Consider the following 26255-nt stretch of genomic DNA (forward strand, 5'->3'; position numbering starts at 1 on the left):
TGAAAAACACATTTGAACTACATTTCCAAAAATATTATAATTGCTTAAATCAGGATTCACTGTGGATTGGACTATACCTTTCAAAGTGGGTGGGAAGCAGATGAAACTTATCTACCAGAGCAAGCTTTAGGCCTTTGACTGGAAAGATAATTTTACTCAGAGAGGAACATCTGGTAAAGTTTATTCAATAGTCTTCACATTGACACTGCGCCTAAGACCTTTTCACATAATGTGTACACATGCTACTAAGTCTACTTAATGATTTTTAAGAACTGGAATATAAGGAGTATATTAAAATGCATAAATCAGAAACCCTGCTAGACTGGTAAAAAATAAAAATCCAACTTTTAAATTAGCCATGTGATGGTATAAAATAACAGACAAAGCTCTGCAGAGGATAAGTTCGAAGATCTGAAGCATCAGTAAACAACTTCACCAGTAAGCACATTTTTTAATATCCAATCAATTAAAGCCCAGAAATTAATTCATTCTGTGGATGGGTGTTGGTAACTACCTTTGTGCTATATATGGAAGTATAAAAAAAATTAGGATTATAAAAAATTTAGGAGATGATAAGTATATTGGGGTATTAAAATATTTCAAGTAGCACTCCCCCCCCCCTTTTTTTTTAAATTAGGTTTTCTATTGATTTTTTTTAGAAGAGAGGAAGAGGGATAGAGAGATGGAAACATTGATGATTGATGGGATGCCTCCTGCATGCACCCTACTAGGGATTGAGCCCACAACCCGGACATGTGCTCTGACTGGGAACTGAACTAGTGACCTCTTGGTTCCTGGGTCGACGCTTAACCACCAGCCAGGCAAATATCACTAGTCACACCAGCCAGGCAAGTATCACTCCTTTGAATAACAATGTGATCATTTTAAATGTCTCACCTATTATTCAAAGGAAAATAATCATAAATTATGGCCTATACTTATACTGTTCATTACAGTAGTCTCTAGTCACACGTGACAATTTGAACTACTTAAATAAAACAAAAAACTCAGTTTCTCATGACACTAGCCACTTTGCAAGTGGTCAGTAACCACATGTGACTAGTGGCTACTGTATTGGACAGCACGAATCATGGACATCTCCATCCATACAGAAAGTTCTATTGGGCCGTACTGACCTTGAAAGGACTATTAAATAGCTATCAAAATATTAACTGTGGTAATATGGAAGTTACTTGAGATAAAATGTTACGTGAAAAGGAAATAGGCTATATAACTAATACATGTATGTCATTATTGCAACCATGTAAAAATTCAGGTTCCTTCCTTCCTTCATGTTACTTAGTACCTACTAAATGTCAGCATTGCCCTTGATCTTGGGGTGCGGTGGAGGGGGGAGGGGTAGTCAAAGATGAATGAGACCTGTTCCCTGACCTTGAGGAGCTTGTAGTCCAATAAAGGAAGGCAGATAAGGAAATAGTATCTGCATTACAGCATCGTAGAGATCTGATAGAAACTTGCTAGGGACAAAGGAAGTCCCTCAAAATCCAAAGCCATCAATTCCACCAAGGAAAGGGAATCAAGGAAGACATTCCAGAGGAGCACTTACTTGACTTGACTTCATAATATGAGCAGTTGCTAGCCAGACAGACTGAGAAAGAGGAGAAAATGGGTTGTCAGTCAGATAGAGAACAGGCCTGAGCACTTTTTAAGGTCCAACTTAAGTTTGTGACTTTTGAGTTTAGAACTCCAAATGCTTCTAAGTCTGAACTGAACCAAGCACTGGGAGTGAAGGAAGGCATGAAGATGTAATAGGAGTGGAATGGCCCAGTATTTTAAGGCCCAGGTGTGAGGAGAAGTAAATCATTTGTCAGGCAACAGAACTGGGCTTAACCCTCAGTGAATGTGAAACCGAAAGACTTTAAACAGAAAAATAGGAGAAAAGATCAGAAGAAAATACTAATAACAGTAGAATTAGGGTTTTTCTTTATGATTATCAGCAATTTTCCTTTCCTTTCCACCGTCTTAAAAACTTTTGCAATATAGGCATATTTGTTTTACAAATCTGTTTGGAAAAAACAAAAACAAAACAACTTCTTCACTTACTGGCTTCCTATGACCTATTTCCATGACAACACTTGTCACTTTGCATTAATGCTTAAAAGTAAGGACAATCGTAAAATTAACTAGCTTTTAATGAGTTATTTTCTTAGACCACACACGGTTCCATGTATTTTACATGTATTAATTAATTTATTAAATCTATGAGGTAGCTACTACCCTGTTTCCCCGAAAATAAGACAGTATCTTATATTAATTTTTGCTCCCAAAGATGCGCTAGGTCTTATTTTCAGGGGATGTCTTATTTTTCCATGAAGAATACGGTACATATTTATTGTTAAATGAAAATAAAGGAAATTTATTACCTGTATACGGTATGGTAGGACGGTAGTTGTCAACACAAACCAGACAAATTGTGAATCCTACAGTATCAAGAATTTACTCATTTATTCAATGACAATCATGTCATCATCTTCTGGAACATCATCATAACAATCCAATTCCTGAATTTCCTGGTGAATTTCTTGTGACTCCATTTCTTTCAGAATCAGTGGACCAAATCTCTCATGTTTAGCCTAGGGGGGCCTTATTTTCGGGGGATGCCTTATATTTCACTCAGAAGGAAACCTGTAAGTAGGTCTTATTTTCGGAGGATGTCTTATTTTCAGGGAAACACGGTAACAGATCCATTTCACTTATGAAGAAATTGATATATTCGGAAGTGAAGAAACTTGTCCAATAGTACAAATGAGTATGTGGCAAAAACAATCTAATCTCAGAGCCCCAAATTTACCTTGTATTACATTACTCAGCAATTCAGAATTTTCACCATTTCATTCTAGTTTGCCCTCCCTCATTCCATTTCGGGACCATTCGGTTTTCTATTCTGAAGGCAGATCCTAGTTTGAAGAGGTAGATAGGAATATGACCCAGGTTTAATAAAATTCAAAATACCAACCCCAGTTATCTGCATATCATGCTCATTCACTTCCTGAAAGTTTTTGCTCAAATATCTCCCAGAACATGGCTAGCATACATGGATGTTCAATATACATTTCTAAGGTGAATGAATGAATGAATGAATGAAGAGTGAATGAATGAATAAATGAATAAATGAATGAAAAATAGAATCTTTAAAAAGATTACATTTTACTTGGTATATAAAGACGACTAGACAGAAAACTATTATTTTGTTTCATTTAAAAACATAAGAAATGGGAGAAATAAAATTTTTATTATAATTCTACAACTGAGAAGATTCAATTATGCCATACTACTTTATTCTCCAAGTATTTCAGACAATCAAATTCCAGATACTAATGATGAGCTGGATAAAAGTAGTCAAAGCAAATGACATGGAAGGCTTTTACTTTGGCATGGATGAGAAAGGAGGCTCCCTGAGGGTCAAGAATAACACCACGCCAAGGCATGCTGCTAAGGACCATGGATTCAAGAAGTAAAGGCAGCATGCCAGAAACAGGCTTCTTCCGGAGGGGAGAAGAAAGTCCCTGGTTTAATTGTTCATCGGATGAACAAGCACAACAGAAATAGACTCATAGACACAGAGGACATTTTGGTGGTTGCCAGATGGGAGGGGGCTGGGGGCTAGGTGGAAAAGATGAAGGGATGAAGAAATACAAATTTGTTGTTACAGAGTACTCATGGGGAAATAAAGTACAGCATAGGGAATATAGTCAATAATATCCTAACAACTACTTATGGTGGCAGAGAGCTAACATTTATCAGATGATCACTTGGTAAGTTTTATAATGTCTAATCACTGGGGCATATGTACACCTAAAACTAATGTAATATTGTATGCCAACTGTAATTGAACAATAAGAAACGATTTTTTTTTTTTTTTTTAAAGAAAGCATAGCTGAAGCCAGTTTGGCTCAGTGGATAGAGCGTTGGCCTGCGGACTGAAGGGTCCCAGGTTCGATTCCGGTCTTGGGCATGTACCTTGGTTGCAGGCACATCTCCAGTAGAGGGTGTGCAAGAGGCAGCTGATCGATGTTTCTCTCTCATCGATGTTTCTAACTCTGTCCCTCTCTCTTCCTCTCTGTAAAAAAATCAATTATATATATATATATATATATATATATATATATATATATATATATATTTAAAAAAGAAGAAGAAGAAAGCATATAAAAGAGCAACTGGCTAGCACTGTCAGAAACAAAAGGTAAAACTGAGCACTTTAAATTTTGGTCACTCAATTCACTTCTCTGAAGAAGGCAGGTTCATGAATGAGAAAATATCTAAAGGCCTTCAATACTATGAAGTAAAATTAGGAACTGAAAGAAAACTTAAGGCTATATTTCTAGAATTAAAACCATCCATGCAGTTCTTTACTTCTTGTATAAAATATGTATTCTTTGGTTGTCAATTTAAAATAATAGTCATTATAATTTAAGTTCCATTTTTATAGTTTTGATATAGAAATGTTATTGATTTAAATAAGCTTACTTGAGTCTTTCAAACATTTAAATATGCATTACATGTTTTATTTCTTATATTTTGAATAACTGAGATCATTAAAAGAACTAAAGAGGGCATATATGTTAATCTCTTCTTACCTGGAGGGTGAGTAAGATGCTGCTCAATGTATAGCTTGCTTTCCACTTACGAGGGTTGTCCAAAAAATCTATACAGGGTTGACCAGTATTTTGGTCTACTGTATAAAAATAATACATTAATAGTGATATATTAATGTTTAATATATTAATATATAAATAATATATTATTATTTAAAGGTTATAAACCCAATATCTGATAGGCAAAGTTAGAAAGCAAATGATAAAGCAGAAAAATTATGTTCAATGAATATGCCAGTTGATACAGTATAACTATTAAAAGCATGAACTTTCAGCCCTGGCTAGTGTTGCTCAGTTGGGCTTTTTTCAGTGCACTAGAAATTTGCTGTTTCAATTCCTGGTCAAGGCACATGCCAGGGTTGTGGGCTCAGCCCAGTAGGAGTGTGTAGGAGGCAACCAACTACTGTTTCCCTCTCACATAAAGCCCTCTCTCTCTCTCTCTCTCTCTCTCCTTTCTCTCTCTCTCTCTCTCTCTCTCTCTCTCTCTCTCTCTCTCTCTCTCTCTCTCTCTCTTCCTCTCAAAACCCAACAAAAGCTTATCCTCAAATGAGGACTCAAAAAAAAAAAAAAAACAAAAAAAAACAAACGAATCTAGTATGTATTAAAACTGTTGTATGTTAAAAGTTAAATTATGATTCAATGGTGAAAGAAAATGTAAAAAATGGTATAAAATGTGTTGTTGCAAAATACTCATTGTCCTTTAAGATCTACTCTTCCTCTCTTCCATTTCCTCTCTGCAATAAGACTATACATGCCCCAATTTCCATTACCCTACACTGTTTAGATGAATACCTGGTTGCTCAGACTATTTTCTCCTTCCTCCCCTCTAGCAAGAAGTCTTATGACTAAGTTTTAATCATGGGATATCAACAGAAGTAAAGTATATAACTTCTGGGTTATATTTTCTTAAGGAAATTGTTTTGCTTTCTCTTTCCCCCTCCCCAATAGCTGGAAATGGTGATAACCAGTAAATGCTTTAGATCCAGAAACAGAAGTCATAGATCGAGGATGGCAAAACCTCCCTGTCAACTGTGTTCTATTATGTGTTGATTGGAAAGATATACGGAAGCTTGGCCTCTACACTGATATAGTTAAATTAACTCAACCTATATTTTTTTTAAAAAAAGAATAATTAAATATGCAAAACAAAACTATAGAATAACCCGAAGAAATTTAAAATAATTTGACTGTGTTTTGAAAAGAACTTCTAAACTTAAAGATAACTGTAAAAATATCAAAAGACAAGACTAATAAATATGACCATATAAAAAAATCCCAGATATAAAAAAACCCAGCACCAATAAAATTTAAAAATGACAAATGGAGAAAAATATTTGCAACATCTACAACAATGTGATAACATTTTAAATAAGCCAGACAATTCAATAAATCAAAAGCACAATAAAGAGATCTGTATGTTAAAAAATGTTAAACTCAAAAATATTCAAAAGAAGTGCATATTAAAATCACAGATTCTTATTAAATTGTCAAAAAAATATTTCTCCAAAGCTATAATGTCCAGAATTGGAGAGTGGTAAATATGAACTTTATATGTGCTTCCTGGTGGGATTACAAATAACATCAGTGAAAAGCAACTAGGTTGTATGTATCTAAAGACTTAGAACTGGAAACACAGTTTTTGGTGGATGGGGGCTAATAACATTCCTCACCTCCAAGGTCTGTATATAATAAATAGAGTGTTAAAAGATGCAAGTGGAAAGTATCAACTTCATGATACTGAAATGGAGAATGCTGATCAATGCTTTAGTCAAGTTCCACAGAAGCACATCCTGATTTGTACTTAACCCCTCAAAGGGAGGCCTGCTAGGTTTCCTGCCTGAAGAAACAGAGACTGTACCCATTCTAAGGTCCGGCTTATTGGAAGGGAAGTTTTGAGAAAGTGCTGAGCCACACATGCTCAAATCTATCTCAGATCTCCCCAATTAGATAAGTCATTCCTCCTCTTGGGAGGGGTAAGGGAGAGAAAGAACAACCACAAGTTTTCCCATATTTCCTCCTCTTCTTCGTTAATATATAAAAACACAACAGAATTTTGTGTATTCATTTTGTATGCTGCAAATTTGTTTATTAGTTCCAACAGTTTCTGAGAGGGGCCTTTATTAATATATATTTTTTAATATAAACAATATCAGACCATGTGTAAATGACAGTTTTACTTCTTCCTTTTCAATGTGGATGTCTTTTATTTCTTTTTCTCACATAATTGCTTTGGCTAAACTTTTAATACTATGTTGTATAAAAGTAGTGAGAGTGGGTATCTTTGTCTTGCTCCTAAATTTGCTTTGTGTATTTTAATGTAATTTTTCCAACCACATTATTGATTTTAAAATTAAAACCTATTTTTTTAAAATATATTTTTATTGATTTTTTATAGAGAGGAGGAGAGAGGGATAGAGAGCTAGAAACGTCGATGAGAGAGAAACATCGACCAGCTGCCTCCTGCACACCCCCTACTGGGGATGCGCCCACAACCAATGTACATGCCCTTGACCGGAATCGAACCCGGGACCTTTCAGTCCACAGACCGACGCTCTACCACTGAGCCAAACCGGTTTCAGCTAAAACCTATTTTTAAAAAATAAAATTAAATTTATGATACAGAATTAGTTGTGTACATTTGCCATTATTTGCTTAAAATAAACACTGAGAGGACTGGAATTACTGGATTAAATACAATGGGAAGAGGTGTTTCTTATATGACCTTGTCCACATATTCCATTCCACAGAGTAGATCTTCTTTGTTCTGTTTAAGAGCAATACATGGAAAGCTTTAGAATATTTCACTTAAAAAAATGTTCTATATTAATGGATATTGAAATTATCCCTATTTTTTCTATTGTTATTGGGAACAAACATCTTTTTAAAGTCTCTTGCACACTTGTGCTAGTATTTCAATGCAATAATTTATAAAAATATCTAGAGGCCTGGAGCACAAAATTGGTGTGCAGGGAGGAGGGGTGTCCCTCAGCCCAGTCTGCACCCTCTCCAATCTGGGACATCCCTTTCACAATGCTGGCTCCCAACTGCCAGCCTGCCTGCCTTCCTGATTGCCCCTAACCGCTTCTGCCTGCCAGCCTGATCACCCCCTAACCACTCCCCTGCCAGCCTGTTTGCCCCCAACTTCCCTCCTCTGCAAGCCTGGTCACCCCTAATTGTCTTCCCCTGCAGGCTTGATTGCCCCCAACTGCCCTCCCTTGAAGGTCTAGTCCCTCCTAATTGCCCGCCCTGCTGGCCATCTTGTAGTGGCCATCTTGTGTCCACATAGGGGCAGGATCTTTGACCACATGGGGGCAGCCATCTTGTGTGGTCTAGTGACGGTCAATCTGCATATTACTCTTTTATTAGATAGGATAGAGGCCTGGTGCACTGGTGGAGGCCAGCTGGTTTGCCCTGAAGGGTGTCCCAGATCAGGGTGGGGGTTCCCTTGGGGCATAGGGCGGCCTGAGCGAGGGGCCTGTGGTGGTTTGTAGGCTGGCCATGCCCCCCAATGACCCAAGAGGAGGCCCTGGTATCTGGGATTTATTTATCTTCTCTAATTAAAACTTTGTAGCCTTGAGTGGAGCCAAGCCTCTTTTTGCTCCATGGCTGCAGCCATTTTTTGTTGGGATTTATTTATCTTCTATAATTGAAACTTTGTAGCCTTGAATGGAGCCCAAGGCAGGCCAGGGCTGTGGAAGCTTGGCTTCCTCTATTGCCGGAGAAACCCAAGCCTCCTGCTCGCTACATAGCTGCAGCCATATTGGTTGAGTTAATTTGCTTACTTGATCTTGATTGGCTGGCTGGTGTGGCTTGTGGGTGTAGTGGAGTGATGGTTAATTTGCATTTTATCTTTTATTAGATAGGATTAGAAACTGTCAAATTGCTTCCTCAAAAGGACACCTGAAGGGCATCATATCAGAGGACACATATTTGCCCACATTTACTAAAATTGTTATTTTAATAGTCTATAAACATAAATAATGAATCACAATTTTATGCATTTTATATGCAGTTTTATATGCATTTATTCTTACTAGTGAGATTGAACAGATTTTTACATTTTTTGCAATATTTCCTCTAGCAAGTGTTTGTTTATAGTTTTTGCCCATTTTCCTATTGCTTTATGTTTTTTCTTGATTTACATGTATTCTTTATGTTATAGATATTCTATTTTATGTGTTGCAAATATTTTCCCTCTCTTTGAAAATCAATATATCTTGTCTCTGTTTATAATGTCATTGGCTGTAGTTTTAAAAAGTTTGTGTGGTTTAGTGTGTCATGCTTTTTTCATGCTTTTGTCCCTATCATATTTAGAAAGGCCTTCTTCACCAGGTACACAAAAAGTTCTATTAAATTTCCTTCTTTTTAGTATTTAAAATTTTTAGTTTTTTTTAACAATCAGAAGTAGTAATCTAATGTAATTTTATCTAAAATGTTAATTTATCAGTGTATCATATTTTATAACAAAAATTAGCCCAACTAAAATACTGAACAATGTTGACATTAAAAATGATCTTTTGAAGAATGTTCAATAATGCAGCCATAAGCTTATGTAATATTAAGTGGAAAAAATGGTTGTAAAACTTTATATCTAATACCTCAACTATGTGAAAAAAATATATAGAGAAAAGGAAATAGATTTAATTAAATGTTGAGAGTAATATCTCTTTGAATTAGGATTCAAAGTGATATTTTTTCTTTTTATGTTTTCTCCAATAAACATGTTTACTTTTATAATCATAACATAGTTGTTATTACATTAAAAAGAAACATTATTAAATACTAATACAGAACAAAGTTCCTGATGATAAAAATCTCATTTTGTCCTTACCATTTGGATGAAAAGGAATGGTTTTAAATTTCACAACTGGAGGGGCGAGATTATATTCTGGTGTAAAAGTTATTGTCAGTTGGAGTACTATTCCTAGAATATAAAAATAAATATTTTTACTAAGGTGTCATGTTGTACTGGTTAACTCTAACCTGATTAACCTGATTAACAATAAAGTTTCTTATTATAGTTTAGCCGCCCAAGTTCCCTTGAGTTTTATTCTTAAGTAAATTGGATCATAGGGTGCATAGACTCCTCTAAATAGTTTAATAGACTCCTCAAAATTTAATCCCACCATTTTATCAGCCTGTTTTCTATCCACTAACTCTGTCCCCCTAAAACTTGTCCCATTCACTGTGTATCTCATATTGACCAAACTCACTGTTTCAGATCCTGGTGCACCTTCTCTTTTTATTCTGCCTGAATAAAACTGTTTATTCTGCCTGAATTTCCTTCCCCTCCACTCCTTCTAAACCTGGCAAACTCTTATGCATCCTTCTTTTTTTAAAATTGATTTTAGAGAGAGGAAGGGAAAATGAGAGTATGTGTGAAAGAGAAGCATTGATGTGAAAGAGAAACATCAATCAGTTGCATCCAGCCTTGTTGCATCCAGTTACATGTGCCTTGACTGGAGATGGATCCATTGATTTTTAGACAGTGGAAAGGAGGGGAGAGGGGAAAAAGAAAGAAAGAGAAACATGGATGTGAGAGAGACACATCAATTGGTTGCCTCCTCTTGCACCATGACTAGGGCCAGGGATTGAATCTGCAATTGAGATACGGTATGTGCCCTTGACTGGGAATTGAACTGAAGACACTTTGGTCCGATGCTCTAATCATTGAGAAGACTGGCCAGGGCAGAAAGCCATTCTTGACTCTACAAGCAAAACTATCTAATGAATGCCTCCTTAGCATTCTGTTTGAAATCCTAATAGCACATGTTGTATTTTAATTATCCACTTTACATATTGTTCTCCCCTATCTTACTCAGCAAATCTAGTTTGTTAATCCACAATTGAAAGAGTGCATGATAACTAAAGTTTATAATAGCCTGGTCTTCTTCAGACTTTGATATGTGGAAATTTTCGGAAGAATCATAGAAAATAAAAATGAGAAATAATTGTGGAATTTTGATGCCAAAAGGAATTTTGATACTATTTTCTGATTTCATGGAAGATTGTTAGAAGATATTTTCAACTTATGCTTTACTAGAGGCCTGGAGCACAAAATTTGTGCACAGGGGTGGGGAGGGGTGTCCCTCAGCCAAGCCTGCACCCTCTCCAATCTGGGACCTCTCAAAGGATGTCTGATTTTCCGTTTAGGCCCGATCCCATTGGGGATCCCCATTGGGATCGGGCCTAAACGGGCAGTTGGACATCCCTCTCACAATCCTGGACTGCTGGCTCCCAACTGCCCGCCTGCCTGCCTTCCTGATTGCCCCTAACCTTTTCTGCTTGCCAACCTGATCACCCCCTAACCACTCCCATGCCAGCCTGGTTGATGTCCAATTGCTCCCTTGCCAGCCTGTTTGCCCCCAACTTCCCTCCTCTGCCAGCCTGATCACTCCTAACTGCTCTCCCCTGCAGGGTTGATCATCTCCAACTACCCTCCCTTGCAGGCCTGGTCCCTCTCAACTGCCCTCCCTTGCAGGTCTGTTGCCTCCCAACTGCCCTCCCCTGCTGGCCATCTTATGGTGGCCATCTTGTGTCCACATAGGGGCAGGATCTTTGACCACATGGGGGAAGCCATATAGTGTGTTGGAGTGATGGTCAATCTACATATTACTCTTTTATTAAATAGGATTATGCCTGTTTCTTAAACAATGTAGTAACATTACGATTTGGCATAAAGAAAAATTCAAACCTAACATTTCTATTTAGGTTGACAAATGGCAAAAATTAAGCCATGCAATGAAAAAATAACATGTGAATACTTTCAAAAAACTCTAGACAACTTATATAATGCAACCTTCTTTTGCACATAAAGAAGATGGACTAATAATGGTATAAAGGCTTTTTAAAAAGTAGATTAGTTTTTGAAAATACATACCTTGCCAAATTGTATCCTTTAGACCTTCAATACTAGCTTCCCATGTCATCTGATCTTCACTTACAGGAAAGGCAACAATACCCTTTAATTAAAAAAGAAATCAAAGCAGTAAAAAAGATTAAATATTTATTGCAGCTTTGAAAATCAGTTATCAGGTTACAATGAATTCTAAAAACTTTACATTTTCTTTTCCTGATGAATTTATTTATATGCTGATTTGGGAAGATGTTATATTTTGTGTCATTACCTAGCTGTTAAGGTGGATTCCACACAATAATTAAAAAATAATACTACAAGAACAAACTGTGTCCAGTACTCACAAATGTAAACCTACTTTTGACCAACCCTGTATTTCAGAGAAAACTTATCAATTATGCTGCGAAAGACTGCTAAATATACTCAATAAATATTTCTGAACAACCACATAATTATTCAGTATGTTTGGTGCTACTCTGGATAAACACTGTAAGATATCTCTATTATCTACATTTTACCTAATAATAGACAAACATATAAATTGACTGTACCTCTGCTATGCCACCAGCCAATCAAGAGTGATATGCAAATTAACCAAAAAAAAGATGGCCATTAATTTGCATACACAGGCACAGGAGTGACTGGGGCAGGATGCTTGCATTCTGCCGCATCCGGTCTCTCAGGGCTTTGGGGCAGCGTGGGAAGGCGGGGCTGGAGCAGAAAGAGGCAGCTGCAGGGGCGGGGGGCGCCTGAGGGGAAAGGGGTTGGGCCGGAGTGGAAAGGAGCTGCCAGCAGCCAGGGAAAGGAAAGCCCATTCTAGCTCGAAACTTCTTGCATCGGGCTTCTAGTTATCTATAATTACATATCATTTCTCCTTCATGGAATTGTCCTTCCAACAGAGAACCACAAAGTTCAGGTAGAGTGGAAACAATATGAAAATAACTTCATTGGTGTCATTTGGAGCAAAGCCTTCCTCTGTCTTAAAATTATAAGGAAAAGGCATCTATGTGCTGTGACAAGTTAGCAAAAATTGCACCATACACAGGGAGTAGAACACAAGACCCCGAGCAAGAGATTGAGCATCGGCCAGATACGCCAAGGTTGCTGGCGCGATCTCCTGTCGGGACCCATAAAAATGTACCAATGAATGTACAAATCAATAGAAGAACAAATCAGTTTCTCTCTCCCCCACCTCCTTCCTCTGAAATCAATAAACAAACATTTTTTAAAAGGAATCAACCAGCCGGGACCGGTTTGGCTCAGCGGATAGAGGGTCGGCCTGAGGACTGAAAGGTCCCGGGTTCGATTCCGGGCAAGGGCATGTGCCTTGGTTGCGGGCATATCCCCGGTGGGGGGTGTGCAAAAGGCAGCTGATCGATGACTCTCATCAATGTTTCTAACTCTCTATCCCTCTCTCTTCCTCTCTGTGAAAAATCAATAAAATATATTTTAAAAATAAATAAATAAAAGGAATCAACCAATGAATGCATCAATAAGTGAAACAACAAATCAGTGTTGCTTCCTCTCTCAAATCAATAAACAAAACAAAACATAAGAGCAATTCTGAAGCTAAAATATTTACTGAACCTTTTTTGAGGTGTAGGTTTCTGATAGGTAAAACAAAACACTCCTTGTACAATAGTATTGTGATTAATGAGAGCAACCTTTTACTTGCTAGTCACTTACAACATGATAGACCCTGCTATTCAGGGCTTAAGTCCTCATACCTTACTCAGCACAATGTGCTCAATATTGTTAACTAGTACCATCATTATGAAATACATTGTGATAGTAAGATAGATTGGTTAAACAGCAGTACTGCAGTGGTGAATTCGTTTGAACTTTATTACTTTATGAGTAAACACAGATGAAGCTGCTTTATACAAGCTCTGCCCCAGGGAAACCATCCCTCCGGGTCCCCAGCACTCACCTTATACTTGTTCTCTTCCAACTCCCTCAAGTCTCTTTGCAGCAAGTAGTAAGTCCTGCAGCACATGGTGAGGCAGCAGAGCCCGGCACTTGGCCCCAGGCTCCTAAGCTTTCCAAGGCAGGTGTGTGAGGTTGCGAGTCACCCTCCCACACTGGTTAACTGACGTCGGTCGAGTCACTTGCTTTCTAAAGCTGCAGAACGCCTTGTGCTCCCAAGATAAATGGCTTCTAAGGTGGGCATGTAACAGGGACTTCCTCTTCTCCTCTGACTCTTCCAAACTAAGACTCCCAGCGGACAAACCTGGGCACGCTCTTGAGCGCCGTGCCTCACTGCAGGGCCAGCCCACAGCCCGGCCTCCAGGCAAACTTGGACTAGCACCAGGGGCAAGCCCGGGTTGTTGGTGCCTGAAGTGGGCGTGAGAGGCATAAGCTTACAGCGGCGGTGGTAGCCCGTTTGTTCTCTTCGCAGGTGCAACTGGGATCAGTTTAGCTGCTAGACGCTAATCGGTTGCCAAGCAATAGGCTCCTTAAGAAAAGTATGGAGAGGGAGGTGGGAGCTTGACTGCCTCTCATCCAATCAGCGACAGGACACAGACCTCTATAACCCTCCTCCGGAGCCAATTGGCCAATCGTTTCGTTTTACCTGGAAAGGCCAATGAGATTCGTCGTCAAGGCCCCGCCCCCACCTCTCTGAGTTCATCCAGGTGGACTCTACCTACCTTATTAGTGTGTAGGGTCGGGGTGAAGTCCTGAGGTGCAGCCCGTAGAAGCCCTCACTCAAATCCCTCTCCAAATTAATCCTTTCTCATTCTTTGACTATCAGAACGGTCAGGTAATAAGTGACCAGTAGGTACAGGTGTATTCATAACAACATCTTAACATATGGCAAGTTACCATTAGAGCACTCTGTATGTGTTTCAAAAATATCAACTACTAAATATTTTGATGTTAACTTTTATTACTTTTTGTAACTTCAAGGGGAGAGTAGATTAATTTAAGTCCTACTAGATGCCTTTTGGGGCTTTTCCTCACAGTCTTTCCCCCTAACAATAGGCCTAGAGGATTGAAAAGAGAAAGGTTGCATTGCATTTCTTATGGTAGGCAGCATTCTGAGATGATCTCTGAGATCTCCAGCCCCTGCATAATCTTCAGGACAAATGATGGGTTTGGGGTGAGCCTGACCTAATCAGATGAGCCTGAAATGAGACCGGGCTCTTCCTGAAGTCAGGAACTCACTAAAGTGTGAAAAGGATTCCATGTGAGGGGGATGCTCTGTTGCTCCCTTTGCAAATGAAGGGGGCCACATGGCAAGGTGGGTGGGCAGGTGCTTAGAGGTGAGAGTGGCGGCTGGCTGATAGCCAGCAGGAGAATCAGGGCCTCAGTGTTATAGCAATAAGCAACTGAATTCTGCCACAACCACGAGAGCTTGGCGGAGAACCTGAACTCCAGTTCAGAATACAACCTAGCCATCACCTACTGAGGCCTGGGCAGAACATTCAGTCATGCTGGACCCATATTGTTTTGAAATAGTAAGTTTGTGGCATTCTGTTAGTTAGCAATAGCTACCTAATACAACTTCTGCCTAGAATGAGCAGCTACTGACCAAGACAAAACATGTGGCAAAAGGTCAATCACTCGCCGAAACCGGTTTGGCTCAGTGGTAGAGCGTTGGTCTGCGGACTGAAAGGTCCCAGGTTCGATTCCGGTCAAGAGCATGTACCTTGGTTGCGGGCACATCCCCAGTAGGGGGTGTGCAGGAAGCAGCTGATTGATGATTCTCTCTCATTGATGTTTCTAACTCTTTATTACTCTCTCTTCCTCTGCAAAAAATCAATAATATATATATATATATATATATATATATATATATATATATATTTTTAAAGGTCAATCACTCATTGATTTAGCATGAAAAGCAGTTGAATTCAGTTAGTAGACATTAACATATGGCTTTACACGGGGTTAGGGGACAGGTTAGGGGACAAGATAAGCAGGGCATCCTGGAAAACGAAGTCTGAACTAAGGCTCATGGACAAATTTCCATTATCCTAGATGAGCAACTGAAAGTGTACTGGTTTAACATGGGTAAAGTTACGAAGGCCATCTCTCCAGTTCCCACCACCAGGCATACCCCTCCCCCCTCTTTCTTAAAAACAATCCTTCCCCTCAGGACTTGAACAGATGTTTTCATTTTACTTAAACTCCAAGACTGTTTTCCTCATCCACCAGGAATATGTACCAGTACAAAGTGTTAACCTCGTTTGGATTTGAACTCCCGTCCTCAAGAGCAAAAGAAGGCTGAGGATCGCCAAATGCCAGCTCAGCTGTGAGACGTGTTTTAAATCATATTTTGACGTATGTTACGCTGTTAACTAGAAAATGAAGTGCAGCACACATGCTTCTAGTAACTCCGGTTTCAAATCATATGATCCCTCCTTTGTCTTGAAGACCTTTTGATGTGCGTTCCCATATTGAGTTTCTCTGCTTTTAATAATCTTATGCTCCTTCCTCAATATAAATGTCAGGAAAAATTCTGAATGCTAATCTTCAAAGATCAAACAGGAAGAAAGAGGTGGGCAGCCTAGTTCAGTGACGTGAATTCCTGAAATTTCTCATTTAAAGTTTTTTATTTTCTCTTATAAAAGCCTAGGCTCCAAGAAATGCTTCATTGCCCTTTGTGAAGTTGAAGTGTAGCCTCCCCCACCCCCAATTTCAGAGTTGTGTAAATTACAAAATAATTTGGTCTCTCCCTGCAAGGTACCTGAGATGCAGGGGCCTGTGATCAGTGTTTACATGCATATTTGCGTCTACCTAACAGACAGGGCCTCTGAATCCATACACCCTGGCTTTTATTGCATCTTCTTGGCTTTGGCCATGGGGGACCAAGAGTCCAGGTTTGCCTGGGACTGGGTGCTTTCCTGGGATAAAGGACTTTCATTGTTAAAATTGGGATAGTCCCTGGCACACTGGCACAGTCCATCCCTCTAGCTTGGGCATCGAGGACCCTTTCAAGGTGGGAATTGTGTAGATAATTTGGCAAAAGCTGCTTCTTTGTTTTTGGACCTTGATGCTTACAGGAACCTAGTTTGTTCTCTATTGCAGGCTCTGGTGCCCATCCCCCATAATCAAGGTTCTGAAAAATAATACTCAGAATTCCTTTAGGAGAGGATCTGAGGGATGAGAAAATGCAAAGCCTGCCTTGGTACTTTACATATTTTAGGAGAATCAGGTCTCCTTTCATTGCATTCCTCACTTGGGAACAACAATCATTGAAAGATATGCATTTGATAATTTCTAAGTACAACTGAGACCGTTAAGAGTGTGAGGGTTCATCAGTTTATAATGTTCTTCATTATCCATAAATGAGTAAGGTCATGTGGTGTTTCTCTTTCATTGACTGGCTTATTTCACTCAGCATGACGTTCTCCAATTCCATCCAGGTTGCTGCAAATGATGAGAATTTCTTTTTTATGGCAGCATAGTATTCCATTGTATAGATATTCCATAAACTGATGAACCTAAAGATAGATATAGAGACAGTAAAGCAACAAGCAGACTGTCAAATTACAGCAGGGAGGGTAGGGAGATCTGGGGGAGATAAGAGATCAACTGAAGGACTTGTATACATGCATATAAGTACAACCAATGGACACAAAACTCTGGGGAGGGTGGGTATGTATGGGGGGGCAATGGTAAAATATGTATACAGATAATAATTTAATAAAAAAATAAAATAAAATAAAAAGAGTGTGAGGGTGTGGGAGGGGGAACTGCTTAAAAGGTATCATTATAATAGGCTTCCTTCACATATACCGGTTTAACTAACCCTCTCCTACTCAGTTGTCCTAAGGATAATTCCAGAATTTCAACACAGGAGAGGTGTTGAGGTGGCAATTGGTTTGGAGCACGTATAAGGGATGACGTATGGTGTAGGGATGGGAGGCTCAGGGCAGTGATTTCAACCAGTGTGACACGAGAATTTTTAAAACATGGAATACCTCCTCTCTTCCCCTAATTGTCAAATTAAAAAATGACAACAGCCAACACAACAATAGGGGTCCAGTGTGAATGAATCAAAATTATACTATTTATTTATTTATTTTTGGTGAGAGTGGAAAAAAATGTAAAATAATTTTTGGTGAGTGATAGAATTTTAGTAATTAGTTTATGTGTGCCATGAGATGAAAAAAGTTGAAAATCACTGGCTTAGGGATGTGTCTTGGAGGTGTTTATACTCAGTGTATGTTTGTTTATTTGGGGTGGTTGGAAGAAAGGTGATGAAATTGCTGAGGGGATATACACATGAAAAATAGAATATACTGTGCTCTAAATCTTTTTTATCACAACAGAAAAGAATGTGTTCTTTTATAAAAATTATTTAAAATTCATTGAATAATAGCGATATTACCACGTTCTGAGCACTTGCTATGTGACAGATACTTTCTATATACTTATACATATTCTCAGCAAGACAAGTATTATAGAAAAATTATGAAATTGTAGCCCATTTTTTTAGAACGTTTTCAGACCCTCTTGTCTGCAGGTTACATTAATTGAGCTCATGTATGTTAATTAGCTGCAGTTCTAAAGTAGATCCTTTTTCAGAGGATGAAATCACAGATCAGGAACTTGTCTAAATTCACATGGTTACCAAGGGGTGAAGGAGAGATTTAAGCTCAGGCATTCTGACATCAGAACCTTTACTCTTAACCTCTGTGCTACAGTTACATTATTTTTATGGGTAAAGAAATAGAGATTGCCTTACACAAGGTCATCAGCCCCTGTGCTGGAGCGGTTGAAAAGTACATGCTTCATGCTCCCATTCTTCGACCAGGTCCCTTGAAGGACAGAAGCCTAGGCATAGTGGTGTATGCTAAGGAATCTATAGGAGGTGGTACGGTAGCTTCTCTTTTAAGGTCCATCCTGGGGTGGTCCTGAGAAGATATAATCATTAGAAATCTCCCCAATAGTGATGACAACCTGGTTTGACAAGTTTTGCTCTAGGACAGGGATGGCTGATAAATTTATACCCTGGTGTTATTTCTGACTGATGAGGTGGTTATTCAGAGCACTATGTTGAAAATTTTAAAGCCAAAATTGAGTTCAGTTGGAAAGAGCACCAGTTCATGATGTCTGCCCTCAATGCAAGAGGAAAGAAGGATATTGGTGCTTTGGGGTTGCTCTTCCAAGTCTGTCCGCTCAGGGGTTTTTCTAGGTTGGGGAAAACAGCTAGGATTCTACATCCCTGCCCATAAATATAATGGTGCTATGCAGTACCACTCAGCAGGTTGAGACATCCCCATCCTATGGCTGGATTTGGCTTCAACATGTGTTGACTGAGCGATGCGAGAGCAGGAAACATAGCATGTCTGAGCAGAACTTTTATAAGTGATTGTGATTTGGTTCTGCCTCTTGCCCTTTCTCTGTGCCATGAGAACAGCTCTCCTTCAGAGACCTGGGTGCAGGCACAGCAGCAGGCCCACCTCTGCTGACTGACACGAGCAAGAAACAGAAATGTTTGCTCTGGCAAGGCTGAGGTTTTGGAGTGATTCCTGCAGCCAAGCTGACCGACACACTCTATTTCCAGAGTGAACCCTGGAAATACAATGAAGCTCTAAACTGCCATTTTACCTGAACATTGGTTTTAGTCTTATCAGGTGGACTCAGTCAACTACCTAGTCTATGCCACTGGGGAGTTGCAGCTCATTTCCAGAGATTTTAATGTGTATAGACTCAAAAGAAACCTCTCAGGGAATTGTATTAGCAGGGGCCCCTGGATAAGTGGAGCTAAGGTCCTCAGGTCCAAGGAGTGTAGGAGCATCTGTGGTAAGGATGGAGCCTGATCTCCATCTATTTCTGAAGCAACTTCCAAGTGCCTCTAAGGCCAGGCAAGCTTTAGCATTAGTCTATAGGGCTTTGTGCAGATGCTTCTGTTGATTTGGGTGTCTTCGAATTTACAACCAAGAACACTGAAAATTCCCTGAATTATCTTTAGTTCAGCATAAAATCTACCTTTAAAAAAATATATATTTTTTATCGATTTTTTAGAGAGGAAGGGAAAGGGATAGTCAGAAACATCAATGAGAGAGAAATATCGATCAGCTGCCTCTTGCAAACCCCCCACTGGGGATGTGGCCGCAACCAAGGTACATGCCCCTGATTGGAACTGAACCTGGGACCCTTGAGTCTGCAGGCCGACACTCTATCCACTGAGCCAAACCGGTTAGCCCCCCCCCCCCCTTTTTTTTTTTTAATGTAAGTAATGGCCCAGCTGGTGTAGCTCAATGGTTGAACATCAGCCTATGAACCAGGTTACAGTTTGATTCCTCATAAGGGTGTGTGCCTGGGTTGTGGGCTCGATCCCCCATGTGAGGCATGCAGGAGGTAGCCAATCAATGATTCTCTCTCATCACTCATGTTTCTATTACTCTGTCCCCCTTCCTCTCTGAAAGCAATATGTATTAAAAAATATTTATTTAAAAATGTAAGCAATGTCCCATCTAATTTTAAAGCAGAGTTTTTCTCCAAATGTAACCACTCATAAATAGAAATATTTACTAAGCTGGTCATTTTGCTATGGAAAAGCATGTGTCAGGCCTGGTCAACAAATGTTCTAGTACTTGTTTGTGAATAAGGGATTCATAGGTGCTTAGGATTCAACTAGTCATAAATATGTCAGCAGACCTTCTCCCTGTATGTCTCTATGTTTTTAAGTCTTCGCAGTCTAATTTCCCAGAGGATTGCATTGACCTAGAGTGCTGTGATAGCTTAAGTCTCTCCTTCCTCTGAGTTAAGTGTCCTAATGCTCTGGTATTTATGGTAACAAACCTCAGGTGCTGTCATATTTTGGCTACAAAAGTTTTCCTTATGTGTGTGCTTTATTGCTCCTGCTCCTCTTATATAGCATTTCCTCCTTAGCATTTGAACTATTGGTTGAAAAACAAAGCTATACATTAAGAGGTCTGAGATTGACTCTGGCACCTCCCTTAGATCCCCCTTGCCGTCCTTCTTCAGAGCAACGGGAGGGTGTAAAGGCAATGGGGAGCACTACCTGAGCAGAGGAGCATTCAGGGCCAGCCAAGGAGGACTGCTGGGCTGCAGCTGGCCAAGAATACAGTGGAACAAGCCACAGTGGAACAAGCCCATCCCTGCTGGGCCAGATTGTCACAGAAAGCTCAGGGGAGGGGGAATGCCCCCTGGGAGCTGGGTCTTCCCTCCTCCCAAGGAAGACCAGCTTATCCTTGACTTTAATTTTGACAGGAGGCAACAGAGGAGAGGTTTTTCGGTTGTGCTGGCCATCAGTGCAGCGAGTGAAAAGAGGTACATTAAGAAACCAACACTTCTGAGCTTGTCCATATGAAGGAAAAATATTTTGGTGACTAATCCAAGAAAGTGGGTCTGAAGTGAACTGGACAAGGAATATATTCTGGACAAAGATTAGGTGCTGTTCATTTTCTATCCAAATGACCAACTGCAAAAAATACAGAACCAATTGTCAAACAGTTGACACAAAGTTTTTAGTGCTGCATTTGTGATTAAATAAACTTGATTTCTTTTTAAGGTAATTAAAGTGGCTAAAATGTTATTAAATGCATATATATATATATATATATATATATATATATATATATATATATATTCCTATGCCTTTAAATTAGGGTGGTTCTGTGATTCTCAATACTAGAGGGCTTGCTAAAACACAAATTGCTAGGCCCCCAAAATTTCTGATTCAGTACTTTGAAGTGGAGCCTGAGAATCGGCATTGCTAACAAGCTCCAAGGTCTGCTAGTCTAAGGACCACACTTTGAGAACCTAGGGGATAGTTAAGGTTTGTAGTTCATAGTGCTACAAACTTTGAAGGTTTGTAGTTAATGGAGCTCCTCTCAAATCAGTATTTAGTGACTTGCAGTAGGCCTTATCTGAGGTGGTGCTGCGATCTTGCAGATGAGTTGAAGGATTGAGGCTGGTGGGAGGGAAGAGCCTCGACATAAGAAGGCAATGGGAGAGAAAGGCAGATTGAGGGGTTCAAGTGAGAGGCAGAAATCCAACCTGACTTGGATCTCACTGCCATGTGAGTGATTGCTTTGTTGAGTTTGATCGCTGAAGTGGTGACAGGAACTGTACCTAAAACAGATGGATAAGGCCCTGAAGGTTTTATTGTAGTCCCTTCTGTATTAAAGAGAAGAAATGGACAAGTTCTTTGAACTTTCATAATGATACTCATTTTCCTTGACAGTGTGTATTCATGGCCAGATGGGAAACTTTTTCTTTTGGGCAAATAAAGTCATAAAGGTAAGCTGTGGCAATTGAACGGTCACATTTATTTTATTTTATCAATAGGGTTAATCTAAGTGGAACAGAGACGTACACAGCTTTTTCTTCTCCAGAGTCCTAAGACATGATTGTTGAAATCTAACTTCATCTGTAAGCATCAAGGCAGAAAAGAATGCAACTTTTAAATCCAATTTTTACATTCCATTGGTTGCAATTATTTAATATATTATTTTTATTTTAAAAATTAAAATTTTGCCATATGTAGGTGGAATAATATATGCTCATGAAACCATTGGGATTCCCCCTCCACCTATGGTCACCAGCAAAAGAATGCCCAAGTGTATTTTTTAAGAGCCTGTTTTGAAAAATATTATTTCATTGAAACACTATAAATAGGAAATAAGATTCCGCTTTCTATGAAATATCAATTATTGGGAGAAATAGTGTGAAAATTCCCAAATACTTCCATGATAGCAATATTCAGGAAATAATATTTTATGGTAAACATTTTTAATAAACAGCAGCATAAAATAATCAGTGTTTAATATCATCTCTGGTGTGTGAAATACAAATGCATATATCCTCAATATAAAATAGTCTTTTTGTCATTACAATTCCATGCTTGTCTATTTTAAATGCCCATAATAACAAATCAAAGATTAAAGTAATACAGTGATTAAATGCATGCAGTGAAAATAAGAAAAGATATGGTAGGGCGAGATATCTGAATATTGCCACTATATATTTGAAGGAAATCTATTATTGAGTTAAAAACAAATACACAAAAGGAAACAAGGAAACAGATCAGATATAAAAATGCAAAGATATATTTTCACTTCTGTGATACAAACCATAAACAAGTTTTGTGCAAAAAAAGAAAAGATCTGAAAATAAAGTCATTTTACAAAAAACCATTGTCAACAAAGCAAGATATTTTTCAGTTTGTGAAAAAATACTATTTTAATACAAAAGGGACTGTGTTATGTAGTATCACAGTGCTATTATAAAATACATTATTACAAGTGGTTTTGAAATTTAGTTTGCTCACCTTAATGACTTCAGTAATTATAAAATGTTTAAAATAAATGTTATAGTTCTTTATAAAAAACTAACTTGAATTATTATTATTATTTTTTACCATAGCAATGTTTTTCCAGGGTAGGCATTTTACTGGCTCATGGAATGCTAATTTCCCTTTAAGGGACTCCTAGAAAAACTCAAGATTCACTGAAATTGTATTTACTTAAAATAAATATTCTTGGAAAACAATTGATTGTCGTATGATATACAAAATTGTGGTTTGAATCTTCATCATTAAACAGTTGCATAGCAACAAAAGGATACAAATATTCTCTCTACCTAAAGTTAAGAAATGTAACTTCTGAGTCAGCTTATTTATGCCACAAAAATGTCTTAATTTATCTGAATAAATTTGGATATAGCCAATTGTTTAAGTTCACAGTACCTATAAGTCCATGTTTGTTTATTGGAAGATTCAGTGTTTGGAAAAACTGCAACATATCCTGGTAAACATATTTCCTAAATTTCTCATCGTAATGGTATTTTTTTTAAAAAAAAATTGAACATCAATGTGCTTCTAATTCTCTTACATTCTCCTCATCAGATATCTTTTCCAGGAATTACTCTATATCTGGAAAGTCTCTTTAAGAGTCTCTTTAGCTGTAAAATAAAATAAAAAAAGACTTGGAGACATTGTTCTTAGAATAAAGGAGCTATTTTTTAACAAGAGAAAAATCAATCATAACATTCCTTTCTACATAGAACTTGAAACCCATCTATAGAATTCTAAACATGGCAAAAGATGGCTAGCAGGTAAATGGCATGAGATGCACATTGGATACCGCCCTCTAACTAAGGCAAAAATAATCATGTTGCTCCTATTAGTTTAAAAAATTCAGTTCATGGTATCTTTGAAGTGAGAACTCAGTACTTGCTTTTTTATTAAAAAAAAACAAACAACCAACTGTAATATTTTACAAAATAGAATTCATAGTATTTGTCCTAATGCTCTGCCAACTAATCCTATGAATAAATTGTTGCAACTCTTGGTGCTGAGATAAAAAATGTGACTACTTCCAGATCAGGAAAAAATAAAAATAAAAGTGAGAAACTTTAAATTATCTAGATATTGTATCATAGAGTTTCCTACTTCCCCAGAGTCCACTGAACAACTCAAAGACGGGAAGTTGCAAGCGTTGATGTGCTGATCTGCAGCCACACCTCTATTCGTCAATGTATTGGTCCAGGGAAACTCCCACAAGGCTGTCCCTATGGGAACCCTTGTTCCTCTCCCATGGATGCTGATCTAGGTCAAGGGGCAATTTTCCTGCCTGCTTCCTTTGGTGCCTCCTTTCTAATGCAACAAAATAAACTATCACTATCAACCAATAATCAATTCCAACCTCCACATCTAGCCTTCTTATCGTTGGATGCCATATATCATTTCAAGGGCTGTGTAAACTGTGGAAAAAGAAAATGTAGAAAAGGCCTTCATGATCAGCAGAGGAGATTCACAAAGAGCCACACTCTCTGCACTTTCCCCAAGAAGCCCCGCTGCATAGAAGGCTTCCGGGGGGAACTTACACTTGTCTTATGGCTCATTTCCATCTGGGATTTCAGATTTGGCCTAAGGCTTCCTCATTGATTCTTAACATCATTTCCATAAAAAAGATGCACAGAGTTTAAACTGAACCAACATAATTCCTGAACATAGGTCCTGAAGAAAAGACAGCAGGTAGACAAATGCTACGGTATATACATTTTGGGGAGAGACCAGTCATGGTGACTGAAAGTGAAATACACAAAGCACCATTTGACTTTCCTTTTTGGTTTGATGCTTAATTGCAAGGGTCTTTCCCTCTTCGCTAGTTTGCAGGTTTCAGTACGTGGAACAAATCCCAATGCCATGACACACATCCTGATGAGGCCTTCATCCCACAACGTTTCTTTCCGGCTGGTGTCTGCCCTGCTTGGTAAGACACAACTTAAACTTCACAGAAGGTACTTGTTGCAATATCTGCTGAATTGAGAACCTTACTTTAATAAAAAAAACACATTTGAATATAAATCTTTTCTGGGACTTTCTAGTTTCTCCTGTGTACCACATTTACAACAAGTTGTGCATTTCATAATTCTGCAGAAATCATAGATTCGGTGTGTCCGTGAATATTGGAGTCTCCTAGCAAAGATGGTTGCTTGGAGTCTATTTTGTAGGGTTTTTGAGATTTGTTGCCAAAAACGGTGATACCCATCCCACCGGGATGATTTGGAATTGACATGTGGGGTAGTAAAGGAATATTGGCTTCCTGATTGGATCCTGATGAGGGCAAGCTGGTCACGTGGCCCGTGCTCGTTGATCCACTGGCACTGCTTGGGGACCGGCTCTTGGGGGGTGGGCAGTGCTGAATCACTCTGGGAGGGCCTGCTGGCTGGAAGTGGGCAGCTGGAAACGCTGCATATCCAGGAGGTATTGGGTATCCATTGATGGGGATGAATCTCTGGTTCTGAGGTATTGGTGGGCCAATGAAACCAGCAATCTGGCCCTGTGGTGTAATACCCTGGCCTGGGAACATATAATTGGGATATCTGGGGTTACTGAGATTACTCACTGGGCTGGCACTAAGGGAGGTGGTCTGTGTGGTGGCATTTCCTCCGGAAGGAGTCGTGGAGCTGGTGTGACTGGAGAGTCCCTCCCAGGACCGAAGCCGGACATGAATATCTTTAAATCTTGGTCTCCTAGAAGGAATCTCATTCCAGCATTCTGTCATGAGGCTGTACATTCTGGGTGGGCAGTCTTCGGAGCAGGGTAACAGCTGACGTTTTCTTACCATTTCGATCACTTCTTGGTTACTAAATCCATAATAGGGCTGGAGTCCAAAGCTGAAAATCTCCCACAAGACGACCCCAAAAGACCAGATATCGGAATCGGAAGAGAATTTGCCATACAGGATGGCTTCGGGGGGCATCCAGCGAATGGGCAGCAAAGATTTGCTCTGCACCCTGTAGTAATCAGCGGAGTATATCTCTCTGGAAAGCCCGAGGTCTGAAATCTTTACGTGAAGCTGCTCTCCGATTAAAATATTGCGAGCTGCGAGGTCCTTGTGGACAAAAAAATGACTGGACAGATATTCCATGCCGGCTGCGATCTGAATGGCGATGTGCAGAAAATCTCCGTGATCCAGGCTGGATTTCACAGTCCCGTCTTCATCACTGCTACAGCCAACATCAGAATGTGGGGACCGCATGATGAGGAACTCGTGGAGATCCCCCTGATTCATATACTCGAAAAGCATGCACACAGGTTGCTCCTGAGTGACAGCACCTAGAAGGCAGACAATATTGGGGTGGTGGAGTTCGGCCATCAGGGAGGCCTCCTGCTGAAAGTCTGTCCATTGCTGGGGATTGTTATAGTCTTTTAAGGTCTTTATAGCAACCAACTGAGCATGGTCCATGCCTGGGAGATAGAGATGGCCCTTATAGATCTTTCCAAAGGCACATTCGCCCAATTCTTCCATAAAACGTACAGCAGAAAGTGGCAGTTCCTTAGCCTTGCTCTG

General features: G+C 39.2%; 2 protein-coding genes across 3 annotated transcripts in view; both read right to left on the bottom strand.

Annotated features, from left to right (window-relative positions):
- UBE2U (ubiquitin conjugating enzyme E2 U) overlaps positions 1–13910 on the bottom strand; it is a 58638-nt gene extending 44728 nt beyond the window's left edge. The window contains exons 1-4 of the mRNA XM_084875205.1: positions 13406–13910; positions 11500–11581; positions 9451–9543; positions 4602–4699 (exon numbers count right to left, since the gene is read on the bottom strand). Of these exons, the coding sequence (XP_084731331.1) occupies positions 4602–4699; positions 9451–9543; positions 11500–11581; positions 13406–13471 (339 nt within the window). The 5' untranslated portion in view covers positions 13472–13910. The remainder of the gene's footprint in view (positions 1–4601; positions 4700–9450; positions 9544–11499; positions 11582–13405) is intronic.
- An 8247-nt stretch (positions 13911–22157) lies between these two features.
- ROR1 (receptor tyrosine kinase like orphan receptor 1) overlaps positions 22158–26255 on the bottom strand; it is a 387013-nt gene continuing 382915 nt past the window's right edge. For both annotated transcript variants that reach the window (XM_084871367.1, XM_084871366.1), the window contains one exon: positions 22158–26252. In XM_084871367.1, coding sequence (XP_084727493.1) covers positions 24825–26252 — 1428 coding nt within the window. In that variant the 3' untranslated portion in view covers positions 22158–24824. The remainder of the gene's footprint in view (positions 26253–26255) is intronic.

This window comes from Pipistrellus hanaki, assembly GCF_964339955.1.
Source record: "Pipistrellus hanaki genome assembly, chromosome: 2".
Lineage (NCBI taxonomy): Eukaryota > Metazoa > Chordata > Mammalia > Chiroptera > Vespertilionidae > Pipistrellus > Pipistrellus hanaki.